Here is a 19,223-nt window from a genome sequence, read left to right on the forward strand (position 1 = left end):
CATTTCAGAGATGTTAATGCTAAAGTCAAAGCAAAAGTGGAAATGTTTGCTAATACTTCTTTTTTATATTGAATAACTTATAGATGCAGGCCTTACTTGGTGTGCAACATAGCAAAAATCAGAAACTTAAAAAACCACAGGAAAGTGCTGAATATTCAGACACACTATTCTAGAGAAAATAACATTTATTTATATGCACTACAGTGGGTGTGAGGGGGACTTCTGCAAGTTAAATGATTAACTATCATCATAAAAATCATTAAACAATATTTAAAACTCATGAAGTAAAGTGGAATAAGCATACAGTTTAAAAAATCAAATGGGTAATGGAACAGGAATATCATTAAATACACAGAATTAAATCAAAGTCTACTAAATGAGTTAATCATGATTTTCCTTGAAAGTTGGGACTAGTGTTGCCAGGTCTGGAAGCAGAGAGCTGTTCCTTTTATTATAATTCCTTCTAAAGTATGATGTGTTTAACAAATTATAAGTATTTTAAGTAAAAAAAATAGATATTTATTGAAATAAAATTTAAATTAAAAAAAATTGGATTTCAGGGTGCCTGCATGGCTCAGTTAGTTAAGCGTCTGACTCTTGGTTTCTGCTCCGGTCATGATCTCACAATTCGTGAGTTTGAGCCCTACATTGGGCTTTGCACTGACAGTGTGGAGCTTGCTTGGGCTTATCTATCCCTCTTTCTCTGCCCGCCCCTGCCCGCTCTGTCTCTCTCTCTCTCAAAATAAATAAACATGAAAAAGCATTTAAAACTTGGATTTCTCTTAATCACAATGGCTTTGCATACTAAATAAGTTAACAGATGTCATCTTCTGAATGCCAGTGACTCACGTGATGGTTCTTCCCACAGCAATTTTTCCTAATGGCCTGGATGAACCAACCAAATCAAACAGTGCTAACAGAATTCATCCTAATGGGAATCACAGACCGGCCGGGGTTGCAGGCTCCCTTCTTTGGACTCTTCCTCATCATCTATGTGATCTCAGTGGTGGGCAACCTGGGCATGATCATCCTCACCAAGGTGGACTCCAGGCTACAAACACCCATGTACTTCTTCCTCAGACACCTGGCTTTCATTGATCTTGGTTATTCAACAGCTGTGGGGCCCAAAATGTTAGTCAACTTCATAGCTAATCAAAACACAATCCCCTATAACTGGTGCGCCACACAGCTGGCTTTCTTCATCTTGTTCATCATCAGCGAGCTTTTCATTCTGTCAGCAATGGCCTATGACCGCTATGTGGCCATCTGTCGTCCTCTGCTTTATATGGTTATTATGTCACAAAAGGTGTGCTGGGTGCTGGTGGCTGTCCCCTATGTCTACAGTGCCTTTCTTTCTCTGATAACCACCATAAAGATTTTTATGTCATCCTTTTGTGACCATAACATCATTAAACACTTTTACTGTGACAGTCTTCCCTTGTTAACTTTGTTGTGCTCAAGCACACGTGACATTGAGTTGATAATACTGATCTTTTCAGCATTTAATTTGGTGTCATCTCTTCTGATAGTGCTTGTCTCCTACATCCTGATCCTGATGGCCATCCTCAGGATGCATTCTGCACAAGGCAGGCACAAGGCCTTCTCCACCTGTGGATCCCACCTGACAGTGGTTGTTGTATTATATGCCACTCTCTTCTTTATGTACGTGCAACCCAAATCCAGTCATTCCTTTGATACTGATAAAATTGCGTCTGCATTTTACACATTGATAATACCTATGTTGAATCCCATGATCTACAGCTTGAGGAACAAAGAGGTAAAAAGTGCCTTGCGTAGGATATGGAAAAATCTGCACAAACTGCCTGTGTAGATTATCGTGAGTATGCATTATTGCATATATAAAATAATAAATATATAATAAATTAGGCTATAGACTAATGTCTTTATATGCCATAGGCTTTAGAAAGGAGTATTGTGTAAAAGCCATGGGAAACTAGAAATGTGTTTCCTGTTTTCAACTTGTAGATGTTCAAGTAGTGATCATCCTTCTGTTATCAATTTTAATTTGTCCTTAAGTATTACTGTAAAACACTGAGGTCTGATTTCTATTCTCACACTGCCAAGTACTCATGTTTCAACTTAAGAGAAGTCTGTTTTAATACATCTGCCATTAGATAATTTTTAAAAGGCTTTCTTATGTCTTTTATTAAATATTTTGTGTGTGGCCTAGAGCCCACAACATTGGCATATTGACATATAAAAGATGGCCTGTATTGGTTTTTGTTGCTAGGCATATAGATATATCAATGACTAATCAACAATATCTGCCTTAATGACACTTTAACTCTATTTTCCTGTGGTGGGTGGCATTTTAGATTTCTGTCACATTATGATATGTGAACACATATATGCATAGAGAAGCAGAAATAAAAGTTTGACTATTTTCGAGTGACATAATTGTGTATTTTAAAAATCTATTAGAAATAATAAGTGAATTTTACAAGATCGTTGGATATAGGATCAGCGTATTAAAGAACAATTACTTTGCTATCCACTAACAAAAAAACAGGTAAAATTGAAATTTGAAACTATTGACTACACTGGAAAAAAAAATCTAACAATTCAGAAAATCCTAATGAATAATTTGCATAATTTCATTGCTAGACGCTCCGAAAAATGTTACAGAGTTATTAAAGGAGAGATAAATGTTAATATATACCACGTCCATTGGTTGGAAGATATAAATGTTTTGATGAAGGCAGTGTTATCTAAATTTTCCTATAGGTTTAGAGTGGGAGAGAGCCAAAGCATAAGAGACTCTTAAAAACTGAGAACAAACTGAGGGTTGATGGGGGGGGGGGTGGGAAGGAGGGAAGGGTAGGTGATGGGCATTGAAGAGGGCATCTTTTGGGATGAGCACTGGGTGTTGCATGGAAACCAATTTGACAATAAATTCCATATATTAATAAATAAATAAATAAATAATTTTCCTATAGATTTAACACAGCTACAATAAAAATTTCAGCTGTAGTTTTTAATGCTTAAGTTGATATAAAAATTACATGGAAATATGAAGGATCTAGAATAGCCAGGGCAATATCTTAGAAGAAGGAAGAGGTCAAAGGACTTCTAATAACAGATATCAATTCCTTTACTGAAGCTAGATTAGTTAGTGCACTTGTTTACAGAGAGATCAATAAAATAAGGTCCAAAAATACTCACATGTAGTGTGTTTTCAAACACTTTGTTTTAAAACAAAAGCCCTGCTGCAAAGTAATAAGGCTTCTCAGTAGATTAACCTATTCAATTAGGTTCCTATGTAAAACATGAATTTTGGTCATTTATACACTGCATGTAAAAATTAATTGAGTTGTGTTATGAATGTGAATAGGAAAACTGAAACCGAAAAAAGTTCTTAAAGTAAAGTAAAATAATATCTTCATGATGGGATCAGCAAAGATTCCTTAAGCAGGGTACAAAAAAATAGTAACACTGATAAATATACTCTATTTGGAATGAAAATTTGTATTAATAAAAATATACCATGAAAAGTGGAAAAAATATCCACAGAGACCTCATTTGAAATATACACACCCTTTTGGGGTGCCTGGGTGACTCAGTCGGTAAGGTATCTGACATGGCTCAGGTCATGATCTCACGGTTCGTGAGTTCAAGCCCCACATCGGGCTCTGTGCTGACAGCTCAGAGCCTGGATAGAGCCTGCTTTGGATTCTGTGTCTCCCTCTCTCTCTGCTCCTCCTCCACTCACGTTCTGTCTCTCAAAAATAAATAAACATTAAAAACATCTTTAAAAAAATATACACACCCTTTCAAAGTAACTTGTAAAAGAAAACAAAACAAAACAACAAATTGCCTAACTCCTAGAATGAGGATGATCAGCACAGTCAACCTACTGAGAGTGAATAAGACAGGTGGGTTGGCAGGTGCAAGAAACCTGAAGAAACATTTTACAAAAGAGGATATCAAAACAGCCAAAAATATATAAGTGCATTAAAAAAATTCTTCATTAGATAAATGTAAATAAGGAATATACTCTGTCACTAATTTCAGCTGTGATAGCTAAAATTCAAAAGTTTGTTTGAACAATATATGTGATATATCAGTAAATTCTAATTCATGAAACCATTATTACACTAAATAATGTAATAAAATAAATAAATAATTAAATAAAATTTTTAAAAAAGGAAAAAAAATATTTCATTCTTTCCATTGCCAAGTAGTATTCCATTGTATATATAAACCACATCTTCTTTATCCATTCGTCAGTTGATGGACATTTAGCGTCTTTTCATAGTTTGGCTATTGTTGAAAGAGCTGCTATAAACATTGGGGTACATGTGACCCTATGCATCAGCACTCCTGTATCTTTTGTATCCTTTGGGTAGATTCCTAGCAGTGCTATTGCTGGGCCATAGGGTAGTTCTATTTTTAACTTTTTGAGGAACCTCCACACCGTTTTCCAGAGTGGCTGCACCAGTTTGCATTCCCACCAACAGTGCAAGAGGGTTCCCGTTTCTCCACATCCTCACCAGCATCTATAGTCTCCTGATTTGTTCATTTTAGCCACTCTGACCGGTGTGAGGTGATATCTCAATGTAGTTTTGATTTGTATTTCTCTGATGAGGAGTGATATGGAGCAAGTTTTCATGTTTCTGTTGGACATCTGGATATCTTCTTTGGAAAAGTGTTTATTCATGTCTTCTGCCCATTTCTTCACTGGATTCTTTGTTTTGGGGTGTTGAGTTTGATAAGTTCTCTGTAGATTTTGGATACTAACCCTTTATCTGATACATTATTTGCAAATATCTTCTCCTTTTCTGTCGGTTGCTTTTTAGTTTTGCTGCTTGTTTCCTTCACTGTGCAGAAGCTTTTCATCTTGATGAGATCTCAGTAGTTCATTTTGTATTTTGTTTTCCTTGTCTCCAGAGACAAGTCAAGTCAGAAGTTGCTGCAGCCCAGGTCAAAGAGGTTGTTACCTGTTTTCTCCTCTAGGATTTTGATGGTTTTCTGACTTATGTTGAGGTCTTAAATCCATTTTATTTTGGTGTATGATGCAAGAAAGTGGTCCATGTTCATTCTTCTGCATGCCTCTGTCCAGTTTTCCCAACACCATTTGCTGAAGAGACTGATTCAAAAAGGCACATGCATCCAATGTTTACAGCTGCACTATCAACAATAGTCAAATTATAGAAAAAACCCAAATCCCCATCGACTGATAAATGAATAAAGAAGGTGTAGTGTGTGTGTGTGTATATATACATACATATATATATTATATATATATATATACATATATATATAATATATATATATATATTACTCAACAATGAAAAGGAATGAAATCTTGCTATTTGCAACAACATGGATAGAACTAGAGTGTATTATGTTAAGTGAAATAATGGTCAGTTAGAGAAAGACAAACATTACATAATGTCACTCATATGTGGAAGTTAAAAAACAAAACAGATGAATATAGGGGAAGGGAAGCAAAAATAGGATAAACACAGAGAGGGAGACAAACCATCAGAGACTCTTAAAAACAAAACAAACTGACGGTTGCTGAAGGGGTGTTGGGTAGGGGGATGGGATAAATGGATGATGGGAGTTAAGGAGGAGACTTGATGGGATGAGCACTGGGTGCTATATGGAAGTGATGAATCACTAAATTCTTTTCCTGGAATCATTATTACAGTGTAAGTTAACTAATCTGGATTTAAATAATGGAAGGAAGGAAGGAAGGAAGGAAGGAAGGAAGGAAGGGAGGAAGGAAAAATAAGAACTAAAGAACGAAAGAAAGAACGAAAGAAAGAACGAAGGAAAGAACGAAAGAAAGAAAGAAAGAAAGAAAGAAAGAAAGAAAGAAAGAAAGAAAGAAAGAAAAGGGCACTTAACTAAAAACAAAAAAATAAATAAGTATAAATAAATACATACATACATACATAAAAATAAAGTGAATTTGCCACTCATTTATTTAGTAGCTCTTTCTAAAACTCCCCTTACTCCCCCTCAAAAGTTACTTCGGTTTTTAAATATATGTATTTAAATGCATATATTATTTATCTATAATCATAGTATACCTTTATGGTCGTTCTTTTTCTTTTTTTCTTTTCTTTTTTTAATTTTTTTTAACGTTTATTTATTTTTGAAACAGAGACAGAGCATGAGCAGGGGAGGGTCAGAGAGAGAGGGAGACACAGAATAAAAAGCAGGCTCCAGGCTCTGAGCTGTCAGCACAGAGCCCGACGCGGGGCTCAAACTCAGGGACCGTGAGATCATGACCTGAGCCGAAGTCGGCCACTTAACCGACTGAGCCACCCAGGCGCCCCTATGGTTGTTCTTTTTAATATTGAATGCTCTACTTGGCAGGGGGATGGGGCAGGGATGGGGTTAGTTTAATTCTCATTTCTATTCTTACAGCAGTTTTATAGTGAAGATTGAATGCTAAATCTCTGCCCATTGTATTGTTTCCACATGTTTGTAGGGTCTTAAGCAGGAAAAAAAATAACAATGGTCCAAAGTAGATTATTCCAATAATAATATAATATAAATATAAATATAAATATAAATAAACCACAGGGACAGAGAAGAGTTTAGTGCATTATATAGAAGTATAAAGACAGCGAGAAAAATATCTCCTATCTGTCTTCACATATAGGAAGGCTGATATTTACTAGCACGGATTCAGAAAAAAAAGAACACTTTTTTAAAACTCTCATTTATGGGGCACCTGGGTGGCTCAGTCAGTTAAGCGTCCGACTTCGGCTCAGGACATGATCTCATGGTTCATGGGTTCGAGCCCCGCAACGCGCTCTGTGCTGACAGCTCAGAGCCTGGAGCCTGCTCCGGATTCTGTTGTCTCCCCTGTTCTCTGCCCCTCCCCTGCTCACACTGTGTGTGTGTCTCTCTCTCTCAAAAATAAATAAACATCGAAAAAAATATTTTCACCTGTTTAAAAAAAATAAAAATAAAACTCTCATTTATTCCAGGAGATGTAGAATGTTTTTTAATACCCACTAAAAATATGTCCCTAAAGGTATTGTGTCTTCAGAAGTAATTCAGTGTTCCTGAACAAACAATAATTAATCTGCTCTCTGTCTCCATGGATTTACCTATTCTGGATACTTCATGTAATGGAATTGTACAGTATCTACAATGTGTGACCTTTTATACTCTTTCACTTAGCATAATGTTTTAAAGGTTCATACATGTTTTAGCATATATTAATACTTCTTTCGTTGTATGGCTTACTAATATCCCATTGTATGGATATAGCACATCTGTTATCCATTCACCAGTTGATGGACCCGTTGATGGACATTTAATTTGTTTCTACTTTTTAACTATTGTGAATAAAGCTGCTCTGAGCATTTACCTACACTTTTTGGTATGAGCACCTGTGGTTTTCAAAACCTTGGGATATATATCTAGAAATAGATTTGCTGGGTTATAATGGTAATCCTCTGTTTTACTTATTGAATAACCATCAAATTGTACCATTTCACATTGCCAAAAACAATACACAAAGGTCCTAATGTCTCCACACCTTTGTCAGCGTTTGTATTTGTCTTTTTCTTTTTCAATAACCATTCTATGATATCTCATTGTGGTTTTTGTTTGCATTTCTTATGTGTTAAACATTTCTTCATGTGTTTATTGGCCATTTCTATATTTTCCACGAGAAATGTGTCTTCAAGTCTTTGGCCTGTTTTCTAATTTGGATTATTTGTGGGTTTTTTTCTTGTTGAGTTGAAAAATCCTTTATATATTTTAGATAATAGAGCCTTAGGAGATACATGAATTAAAATTTCCTCCATCATGTAGGTCGTTTCATTCTTTGATAGTGTTCTTTGATGCACAAAAAATTGCTTTCTAACTTTTGATAAAGTCCATTTATCTGTTTTTACTTTTCTTGTTTGTGTCTTTGGTATCACATAATAAAAAGCTGTAAAGAGCTCAGCTGAACTTGGAGAGAAAGAATTGAGCTGTTGGGTGTCAGAACAGCCAATTAAGGCAACAGGCCATAATGATTTAGGCCTTTAATCACTTATTACAACAGTCATCTCCATCATATCATGAAAGTTAATGATTATTTTTTTTTAATTTTTTTTAACGTTTATTTATTTTTGAGACAGAGAGAGACAGAGCATGAACAGGGGAGGAGCAGAGAGAGAGGGAGACACAGAATCTGAAACAGGCTCCAGGCTCTGAGCCATCAGCACAGAGCCCGACGTGGGGCTCGAACTCACAGACCGTGAGATCATGACCTGAGCCGAAGTCGGATGCCCAACCGACCGAGCCACCCAGGCGCCCCAGTTAATGATTATTTTTATATTTATTCCCAGTATAGGTTTCCCGAATGACCTGCATGGACAAACACAATCTAACACTGTTGAAAGAATTCATTCTAATGGGAATCACAGGACTCCCTGAGCTGCAGGCTCCATTATTTGGACTGTTCCTCACTGTTTATCTGGTCTCAGTCGTGGGTAATCTGGGTTTGATCATCCTCACCAAGATAGACTCTAGGCTACAAACACCCATGTACTTCTTCCTCAGACACCAGGCTTTCACTGATCTTGATTATTCTACAGCTGCGGGACCCAAAATGTTAGTAAATTCTTCTGTAGCTCAACCTACCATCTTGTATAACTAAGGTGCTACCCAATTCACTTCTTCAGTATGTTTATTACTGGCAAAGTTTTATTTTGTTGGCAATGGCTTATGACTGCTATGTAGCCATCTGTAACCCTCTGTTCTACATAGTCGTCATGTCACAAAGATTGTCAGTTGCTTGAGACCCTATCTGTACAGCACCATTTTGTCTTTGCTAACTATTATAAGGATTTTCCTTTCATAATTTGGCAGCTGTAATGTCATCAGGCATTTCTGCTATGATAGTCTCCATTGATAACTTTCTTCTGCTCAGGGACCTATGAAATTAGATTGATAACTCCGATCTTTTCAACTTTTAAATTAGTGTCATCTCTTCTGATAGTCCTTGTGTCCTACATTCAGATCCTTGTTGCCATCCTCAGAATGAACTCTGAAGAAGGCAGGCACAAGGCTTTCTCCACCTGTGGATCCCATCTGACAGTGATAGTCATATATTACAGTACTCTTTTATGTATGTGTGGCTCAAATCCAGCCATTCATTTGATACTGATAAAATAACTTCTTTATTTTACAGTTTACTTATACCCATGCTGAATCCAATGATCCACGCTTGAGGAACAAAGAGGTAAAAAAAAATGCTCTTAATAGGACCTGCAGGATATTTGCAACTGTGGTATTTAAAATTCATTGTAAGATACACTAACAATAAAGTATGTATTAACCAATGTAAACTATAACTCTGCGGGAGTCTTGTACTGTTGTTTCCAGGAGATGGGCAACAATCAATATGTGATAAGCATGGAAATAAATAAAATTTTTCATTATTTTGAAATTTCAAGTGAGAACAGTCCTCTAACAGATAGTTGATTTTTTAAATGTTTTTTAAAATTTTTATTTATTTATTTTTGAGACAGAGAGAGCACAAGAAGGAGAGGGGCAGAGAGAGAGAAAGAGAGAGACATAGAATCCGAAGCAGGTTACAGGTTCTGAGCTGTCAACACAGAGCCCAATGTGGGGCTCAAACCCACGAACTGTGAGATCATGACCTAAGCTGAAGTCAGACGCTCAACTGACTGATCTACCCAGGTGCCCCTCTGATTCTTGTTCATACTTCAGATATTAGCCTCAATTAGTTTCAATTCCAGATCAGGTGCCATTCCTACATATTCTTGCACATAGCTTATTTGCCTGTCTCTTCTACTAAACACATTTTTATAAACCAGAGGCTCTATATATTCCTTTCACAAAATTCAAAAAAAAAAATTTTAAACATGAAAAAAAAAGGTTAAGGGCACACCTTATATACACAATATATTATTACTTGTAACTCATTTAATCATTTTAAACAATACAATAGGACGATGTTTAAAAATGAGTCCGTGTGGGGCGCCTGGGTGGCGCAGTCGGTTAAGCGTCCGACTTCAGCCAGGTCACGATCTCGCGGTCCGTGAGTTCGAGCCCCGCGTCAGGCTCTGGGCTGATGGCTCGGAGCCTGGAGCCTGTTTCCCATTCTGTGTCTCCCTCTCTCTCTGCCCCTCCCCCGTTCATGCTCTGTCTCTCTCTGTCCCAAAAAATAAATAAAAAACATTGAAAAAAAAATTAAAAAAAAAAAATGAGTCCGTGTGTCATCCACCTAAGGACACCATTGTAGAACTGAAGGAATACTGGCAAGCTAGGGATGTAGATAACATATGTTAATCAATTTCCTTATATGTTTGTTTTGGTAAAGGTACTTCAGAGGAATGAAATCAAAAGAAGGTTTCATACACATACGTACATATACACACATATATGAATATGTCATATTTTATATGTGTAAAATATTTTTATATAACATACAAATACATATATAACTGTATACAATATATGATAATACAGCTTTGAGAGAGAGAGAGGAGATTTTGAGAAATTAACACATATGATTGTTGGGATTGACAAGGCAAAATCTGCGGAGTAGCCCAGCACTGTAAGAGTTGATATTGCAGTCTTGAGTACAAAGAGGGGAAACTGAGGTAGATTTTCTCTATTGCTGTCTGGAGCATAATTTCTTTGGGGGACCTCATTTTTTGTTCCTTAAGGCTTTCAACTGATTGGATGAAGTCCACCTACATTCTGGAGGGTACGTGACTCTATTCAAAGTCTATTAATTTAAATTTTAATCACATGTAAAAACTATCTTTACAATAACATCGAGACTAATATTTGACTAATCAACTGAGCACCACAGCTTAGCCAACTGGACACATAAAATTAACCATCAAAACATGGGGGAAAAAGAGCTAATCAGGAGTAAAATGTATGAATGTAATACACAAACTAACAAAAAAAAAACTAAGTCACTGGTGAATACAAAGTATTCTACACAATTAATAAACATCCCCCCTTGTATTCGGTAAAGCTTTCAAATGCTTCAGGGATGATCAAGAAATTGTTCGGCATATCCTCTGGGAGAGTCTCAGAGGGCGAAAAAGAATCCATAAAATGATCTCACGTGTTATGAAGCACATGGGGAAGTCAAGACAGAAGTTAGATCACAGGTAAACAGAATATTTCATGTAATGCTGTATTATACCAATATCCAAATAGTTTTGGTGACATTTGCAAGGTAACAGTTTTATTCTATTGTCAAAGCATAGCAAAACATTAGGATTTCTGGTTCGCTTCTGTATTCTACTATTGATAGTGCGTGACAAAATAAGAATGTTCTTCTTTCTCTTCAGATTACTTGTTCAAGTATCTTCACAAAGGCTAATAAGCAATTTTGAAATGTCAGTGCCATATTGCTTATGTAAATGTATGTTTCATGTAAATACTTGATCATAAAAATAATGCAGGTCAAAACTGAACTACCATAAAGCCCAACTAAAGTGTCAAGAATAAAGAATAGGGGCACCTGGGTAACCCAGTTTGCTAAGCGTTGGACTCTTGGTGTCCGTTCCAGTCATGATCTCACAGTTTGTGAGTTCTAGCTTTGCATCTGTCTCTGTGCTGACGGTGTGCAGCCTGCTTGCGATTCCCTCTCTCTCCCGTTTGCTCTCTCTCTTTCTCTCTCTCAAAAATAAATAAATATTTAAAAAATTGTTTAAAAAATAAAGAATAAAATATATGGCAGAATTATGAAACTGTAGGTGTTCAGGTGTTCACTTGATATCTAAATTATCAGTCATTAGGGACTAGATTCTTCTTATCCACTTCTCAAAAATATTGTGATCGTTATTTAAATCAATTTATAAATGTGAATTTTTTTCTACTTTTTATTGAGCAATAAGAGAAATTCCACCTCATACTGAGGTGTGAAAACTAATATTTGGAGCCTAGGAGACTTTTAGTATCCAGTGTTTTGGTGATGGTAAATGTACAGCATGTTCAGTTACCAGAGGAATCTGACAGAACGCAAACATAGTTTTCTCAAAGAGTATAACTTCAAAAAACAAGGATCTGATCATCTAAACAGATAGTAAACTGTGAAAAAAAATTGTGCTTTGCTGAACTCAAGAGAGAAAGCCTAGATGTCAAGCTCAAGAGCAAAAGCCCTTCTCCCTTATCTCACAGGAAATCAGTACCAGCAATGTCATTTTTTTCTTTCACCGTTCACCACTGCACCCAAACAACACTATATTGTTTCTCCTTCTGTTCACGTAACAGTTTTTCTTAAAGTAATTCAAATTCAGTATTTCTCACCGAAGAAAGTGTGTACTTGGTAATAAGCAGTTTATCAGAAGCTCACCATCTTATAAGCAATGTCTTATGTGCTGTAAGTGTGGATTTTCTATGAATGTGTTTATAATATAATATTACAATACTGCATATTTCTGTTGCTTTCTTAGACTCTTGACACTGTTATTTTACTTATATTCAGGATAAAACACAACCAGATGATATAACATGAAAGCTATTTACTGTGCTGATTCAGGATAGATTTTCCAGTAAACCTGGATGGAAAAACACAACCTGACAGTGGTGAATGAATTCATTCTCATGGGAATCACACAACGTCCTGAGCTGCAGGCTCCATTATTTGGGCTCTTCCTCATCATCTATGTGATCTCAGTGGTGGGCAACCTGGGCCTGATCGTCCTTGCCAAGGTGGACTCCAGGCTACAAACACCCATGTACTTCTTCCTCAAACACCTAGCTCTCACTGATCTGGGTTATTCAACAACTGTGGGACCCAAAATGTTAGCAAGTTTTGTTGTGGAAGAAAACACAATTTCCTATCATTTGTGTGCCACGCAGGGAGCATTCTACATTATGTTCATCGTTAGCGAGCTTTTCATTCTGTCAGCTATGTCCTATGACCGCTACGTGGCCATCTGTAATCCTCTGCTCTATCCAGTCATCATGTCACAAAGGGTGTGTCAGGTGCTGATGACAATCCCCTATCTCTACAGCACATTTGTGTCTCTTCTGGTCACCATAAAGATTTTTAGTTCATCCTTCTGTGGCTACAATGTCATCAGCCATTTCTACTGTGACAGTCTTCCCTTGTTGTCCTTGCTCTGCTCAAATACGCATGAAATTGAATTGATAATTTTGATTTTCTCAGTTTTTGATTTGATGTCATCCCTTCTTGTAGTCATTGTGTCTTACCTGCTGGTACTGGCAGCCATCATCAGGATGAACTCAGCTGAGGGTAGGCACAAGGCCTTTTCCACCTGTGGGTCCCACCTGACAGTAGTCACAGTGTTCTATGGGACTCTGATATTTATGTATGTGCAACCTGAGTCTGGTCATTCCTTTGATGCCGATAAAGTGGCATCCATATTTTACACCCTCATCATCCCCATGTTGAATCCCTTGATTTATAGCTTGAGGAACGTAGATGTTAAATATGCTTTCCATAGGATATGGAAAAAGTTATGTAGTACCTTTTCTTAAGTTCATTGTATACTATGTGGTTCCTGTGAATTAGATTGTCAACATTAAACATTTCTATTTGTTCTTTCGGAGGAAAGGTCAAGGATAAGTGAGATCAACATATATCTAGAGATTGACTTCTATGCATCAGTCATAGGTTGAAGTGCTTTAAACACACTGTGAATGAATAACGAATATATTTCCATTCTTGAGGGAAAGACAAGAGTTATGAGCATCATAATTAGGCAATGTGTTAGTACAGTAGAATGGTTACTAGTCTGAGACTCAACACCAAGCAAGGAGTGTGGGAATGCTTTGGGCAAGTGAAGAAGAATACTTGGAACAGAAAGGTACCTGTAGGTATGTTTTTCTGTAAGTACGTTCTTTCTGTTTAACCTACATAGGTTTCCATGGGGTGTCTAAAACACAGTTGATTGTAGTTTTAAGCAGGTTCAGTGTATTGCCTTAACTTAAGTCATCAGTCATCTGAATGTGCTCCAATCTGTACATTCCATGAGGGGTCTTTGTGTCCTGGTCTTTCTTCACGAGCTCCATTATTTTCATTATTTTCATGACTGAAGCCCCAGAGAGTCTATCAACTACACACACTTGGCATTTCAACAATCCAGAAGATCACCACAGCATCTAATTTTGTCTAAATGTGTCCATTTGTCTATAACAGTGGACATAGCAATTGAATTAAATTTCATGGGGTCTGCCATAAACATTTTCGGATTTTTAAATTTCTCTTGCCAGCTTGATCTTGATTCCTTTTTTAAAAATTTTTTAAAGTCTATATTTAGAGAGAGAGAGCATGGGGGAGGGGCAGACAGAGAAAGGGAGAGAAGGAATCCCAAGCAGGCTCCATACTGTCAGCGCAGAGCCCAGTGGGGGGCTTGATCCCAGGACTTCTGAGATCTGAAATCAAGAATTGGACGCTTAACCCACGAAGCCATCTATGTGTCCTAATTTTGAATCTTAAATGCTTATTTTTGTCTAATGAAGTTACGCTTTATCTCTCTAAAGAACAAGGATAATTTTTGTGTAAAGTCATTTTCTAGGTTTTTTTTTTTGTATGGTTGCATATGAGATCTATTCTATCATAAATAACAGTGTTGACTCGTTCCACAAATTTGTTTCAAATGAGTGTGTACTATATTTTGAACAGGTTAAATTGTTCAACTACATTGATTGGATGACCCTGCCCCTGCCTGGAGAAAACAAAAGAAGAAAATTCTATGGTTTGGACTGTGAATAAATGTGATGTCAAACATATATACTTGGTGTGCTTTTTGGACATACTTCCTACAAAACACTTGCCAAATACCCTATTTTTTGTTTACTTTTATTTTTTTTAACATTCAAAAACTTATTTGCATCATGGAGAGACTGAACTCTTTTCTGAGTCCACCATCATGGAATAAAATTAACTGTGAAGCCAATAAAATTTGAATAAAAATAATTAATAAGAATACACACACACACACAGAGGGAGAGAGAGTCATGTGCAAATAATTAATAGGGCCTTTATGGCTTATTTTTTAATTATTAAAAAAATTATACACCTAAGTATGAGCTATGCGTGTACAAATATAAAGAAATACATGTTTCTTAGATGACGTAGTTTGGACAGCATTATGGTGAAATGTTAATAATACAGGGATTTGAAAAAAACAAATGGTAAGTAAATATAACACAATATCCCACTCCTAAAATAAATATTGGAGTGCTTTGATTAGCCCTCAGAGTACAATCCAAAAAGAGAAAAATAAAGTATTAAGACTTAAAAATTTCAATAATATGTTTCATTTGCTTAAAAAATTAGTCTCTATTTGGTGCCTGGGTGGCTCGGATGGTTAAGAATCTGACTTTGGCTCAGGTCATGATATCACGGTTAGTGAGTCTGGGTCCCACATCAGGTGAGCTCGAGCCCCTCTGGGTGAACAGGAGCCCCGCTTGGAGTAAAAACGTGAGCTCCACTTTGAGTGAGCCCCGTTTCTCCCTTTTTCTCCTTCTCTCTCTGCCCACCATGGAATTCTCTCTCTCCTCTCTCTGCCCCCTCACACACTTGCGCACTCTCTCTCCCCCCCAAAAAACCTTTATTTCATTACTAGGTACATATATTACACATATCAGAAAGTATTATATTCTTGGGGTGCTTGGGTGGCTCAGTTGGTTAAGTGTCCCACTTTGGGTCAGGTCATTATTTCACCTTCCTGAGTTCAAGCCATGCATCAGACTCCTAATTTTACATCGGGTACTGCTACCAACAGAAAAGGTTGCTCAGCATTACTTTCATTTATGCATTTCAATTTAAACTTCAATGAGATAACACCATAAATCAAGGATAATACCTAGTTGTTGGTGAGTATATGTAGGAATGAAAACTCATACGTTGTTGGTGGAAAATTAAAATGGTATAAATATTTTAAAAACATCTGGTTTAAGATTCACCATCTTAGAAAGTAAAAAAGCAGCTAATATATTTAAGATTTCCACTGCCACGTGAGAGAGAAAAGACATCACATTCCATTGCAAATATTCTATGTAAATGTCCACAGAAAGCTTATTTATAATAGTTAGACTGGAAATAATTCAAATGTTCTTCCACTTGAGAATGGATAAACAAATTATGGAATATCCAAGCAAATGAATGCCTTTCAGCTATAAAAAGCAATAAATTATTGGTATGCACAAAAATATGGATGACTCTCAAGATTATTATGCAGAGTAAAGGAGAGCAGACTTAAAAATGTAAACAATATAACATTAAATTTAAAAAAAAAATAAAAATCTCAAATGCAGATTCATCTAAAGTTGCACAAAACAGATAATATGACAAATTCCAAACAGTGCAAGGAAATGGCATAAGAGGCATAGAGCTTGGAAAGGAAGAAACGAGACCCTCTGTAGTACAAATGGCATGTTGTCCAATAGAAAACCTCAAGGAATCCCCCCACCGAAATATGAGTTCAGCAAGATCACAGGATTCCATGAAAGCACAAAGATAAAAGATCAACATACAAATATATTGTAGAAACCAAAATTTTAAAATACCATTTATAATCACACAAGTATAATGAAATATACTCACAGTGAAACTCAGAAAACATGTGCAGGATCTGTATGCTGAAAAGCATGCTGATTAAGGAAACCACAGAATATCTGAATAAATGGCAGGACGTACTGAGTTCATAGATTAGAAGACTCAACCAAAGATATCAATACTTCCCAGACAGATTTATAGGCAATACAATGCAAACAAAATCCCAGCAAGATATTTTATAGATATGGTTGAGTTTAACTAAAATGTAACGAACGGTCAGGGACTTGGCATAGCTAAAATACCTGAAAACATGTAGAATAACATGGAGGAAACTCTCTGCTCCATGTTAAGGCTTACCATATAATATTCAAAACTGTATACCATTGGTGTAAAGAAAGACATATAAAGCAATGGAACAGAATAGAGAACCCAGAATAAATAGACTTTTATAAAAGATGCAACAAATTTTTCATGGAAGTACAAAGTTAATTCCGTAGAAGATGGGTAACACTTTTAAAAAAATCATTCTGGAATCATTGAATATCTGCAGACAAAAACAAACAAACAAACAATGTTGACCTAAATCTTATACAAAGTATACTCCCAAATGGATAACAACTTTATTGTAAAACTATGATATGCTTAGACAAAAGCATAGGGATAAATCTCTACAGGACCTAAGAGCAGGCAAAGAATTTAGAGACAGGACATCAAGAGCATAATATGCACAGGTATACATTGATAAAGTGGAAAATCGGTGATCTTGCTGAACTCATATTTTGGTGGGGGGATTCCTTGAGGTTTTCTATTGGACCACACCATTTGTACTACAGAGGGTCTCGTTTCTTCCTTTCCAAGCTCTATGCCTCTTATGCCATTTCCTTGCACTGTTTGGAATTTGTCATATTATCTGTTTTGTGCAACTTTAGATGAACCTGCATTTGATATTTTTCTTGATAAAGTCAAAATCAAACTTGAAACAACCTACTCATCACGTTCTTAGAAATGATTCCTAAAGAATCAAAATGTATGTTCACACAATCAGCTTAAGAAAATGTTTACAGAATCTGTATTCATAAGTGTTGAAAACTGGGAAGATCCCAATGTCTTTCAATGACGAAAGAGTCGAACAAGTTGTACCAGAAATACCATGGAATGCCATTCAGCCACCTTAAAGAACAGGGTATCCACACACAAAAATGAGGATGGACCTCAAGAGAGTGAAGCTATACCAAAAGATTACAAATTGTGGACTACTTATAAAACCTTGTTCAAGTGACAAAATTATGCTGATGCAAAAAATATTAGTGGTCACCAATGGTTAGGAACAGTTGCCCAAGAGGTGGGAAGACAGTGTAGCTTTAAAGGGATAGCAAAAGAAAAATTTGGGGGGACAGAATAGTTCTACAATTCGACTATGGTGGTGGTTGAAACAATGCAAAAATGGGATAAAACGCAGAGCAGTAAAGTATACCAATACATGAAAGAATAACCCCAAACTGGTGAAATCTGAACAATGTGTGTTGTACCAATGTCAATTTCCTAGTCATGAAATCATACTACAGTGTAGCAAGACAAACTCTTCGGGGGAACTGGGTGTAGATTACACAAGACGTCTCTGCATGCTTTTTTTTTTTTTTACAACTTCCTGTTAATTTATAATTATTTCAACATAAAAAGTTTTTGAAAATGGCAAATTGAAGTTGACTTGGTGGATTAAGAGGCAGGAAGAGTAGAACGGGTTTAACATGTGCGAACACTAAGACTTCTGAAGTGATGGACATGTTTGTTGTCTTGAAAGTTTTTACAGCTCCATCGGTATATACATATCAAATTTTGTGCTGTATATATGTGCACATATATGTGTATATGTATATATACACACATATACACATGTATATGTATGTGTATGTGTATATAAGCTTATTCTATATCCAAAAACAAAGGAAAATTGACAATAGAAAATTGACAGTTGACAATAGAAAGTAGTAGACCAGTACTACTTAAATGAAATGTCTGCTATTGGGTAACTTGAAAATAAAAGGCAAGACACAGTCTAACAAATTACATGAAAGATACTTATAATACTATAAATGCACATTTAACAAGAAGGATATAATTAGGTAACATGAAAGGGAAGAGGATATGTCTTGCATTTACTGAAGAGTATATAGAGATAATATATCTGAAATACTTAGGAAAATTAATGAGTATATTCAACTCCCTCTCATCAAGAACACATTATATATATATATAAATATTTTAAGGGGACAAATTCAGGGCTGTTCACTGAGGCTGGATACTGTAGTGATGTAATGGTGATAGCTGAGGGTTGGGCACACGACATCTGTCAATAAAACAATAAATGAAAATTGGGAAATTTGTATCATGGACTCTAATACAGAAAGAAGCACAAAGTGTCATATCATCTGTGCACAACAAGCAATTAAAGTGACAAATGCATCAATGAAATTTATAGAAATATAACACATATACATAGTTACGCATATGTAACATATGAGAGTTTTGCAAGGATAACTTGATAATCTAGGTATATATTAAGTACAACAGAGCATGGTTCAAGGTAGGAAAGAAAACTTGAGATGATCTGGGCACAAAAGAATAAAATACCGCACTGTGAAATTAAAGAGAAAAACAAAATCAAAGCAGAAGTGGTAACCAGTCAGTGACGGCAACTCGCTATGCAATGAGAAGGACGCATAGC

General features: G+C 36.2%; 2 protein-coding genes and 1 pseudogene across 2 annotated transcripts; all 3 read left to right on the plus strand.

Moving 5' to 3' along the window:
- The first annotated feature begins 846 nt into the window (after nt 1-846).
- On the plus strand, nt 847-1,831 carry LOC131488836 (olfactory receptor 8K3-like). Its single transcript, XM_058690683.1, has one exon. It carries the CDS (start codon nt 881-883, stop codon nt 1,829-1,831), a length of 951 nt encoding a protein of 316 aa, XP_058546666.1. The 5' UTR covers nt 847-880.
- Nucleotides 1,832-8,347: 6,516 nt separating this feature from the next.
- On the plus strand, nt 8,348-9,209 carry LOC131488837 (olfactory receptor 8K3-like; annotated as a pseudogene).
- Nucleotides 9,210-12,531: 3,322 nt separating this feature from the next.
- On the plus strand, nt 12,532-13,473 carry LOC131488838 (olfactory receptor 8K3-like). Its single transcript, XM_058690685.1, has one exon. The coding sequence runs from the start codon at nt 12,532-12,534 to the stop codon at nt 13,471-13,473; it is 942 nt and encodes a 313-aa protein (XP_058546668.1).
- The last annotated feature ends 5,750 nt before the right edge of the window (nt 13,474-19,223 follow it).

Source organism: Neofelis nebulosa, chromosome 10, assembly GCF_028018385.1.
Source record: "Neofelis nebulosa isolate mNeoNeb1 chromosome 10, mNeoNeb1.pri, whole genome shotgun sequence".
Taxonomy (NCBI): domain Eukaryota; kingdom Metazoa; phylum Chordata; class Mammalia; order Carnivora; family Felidae; genus Neofelis; species Neofelis nebulosa.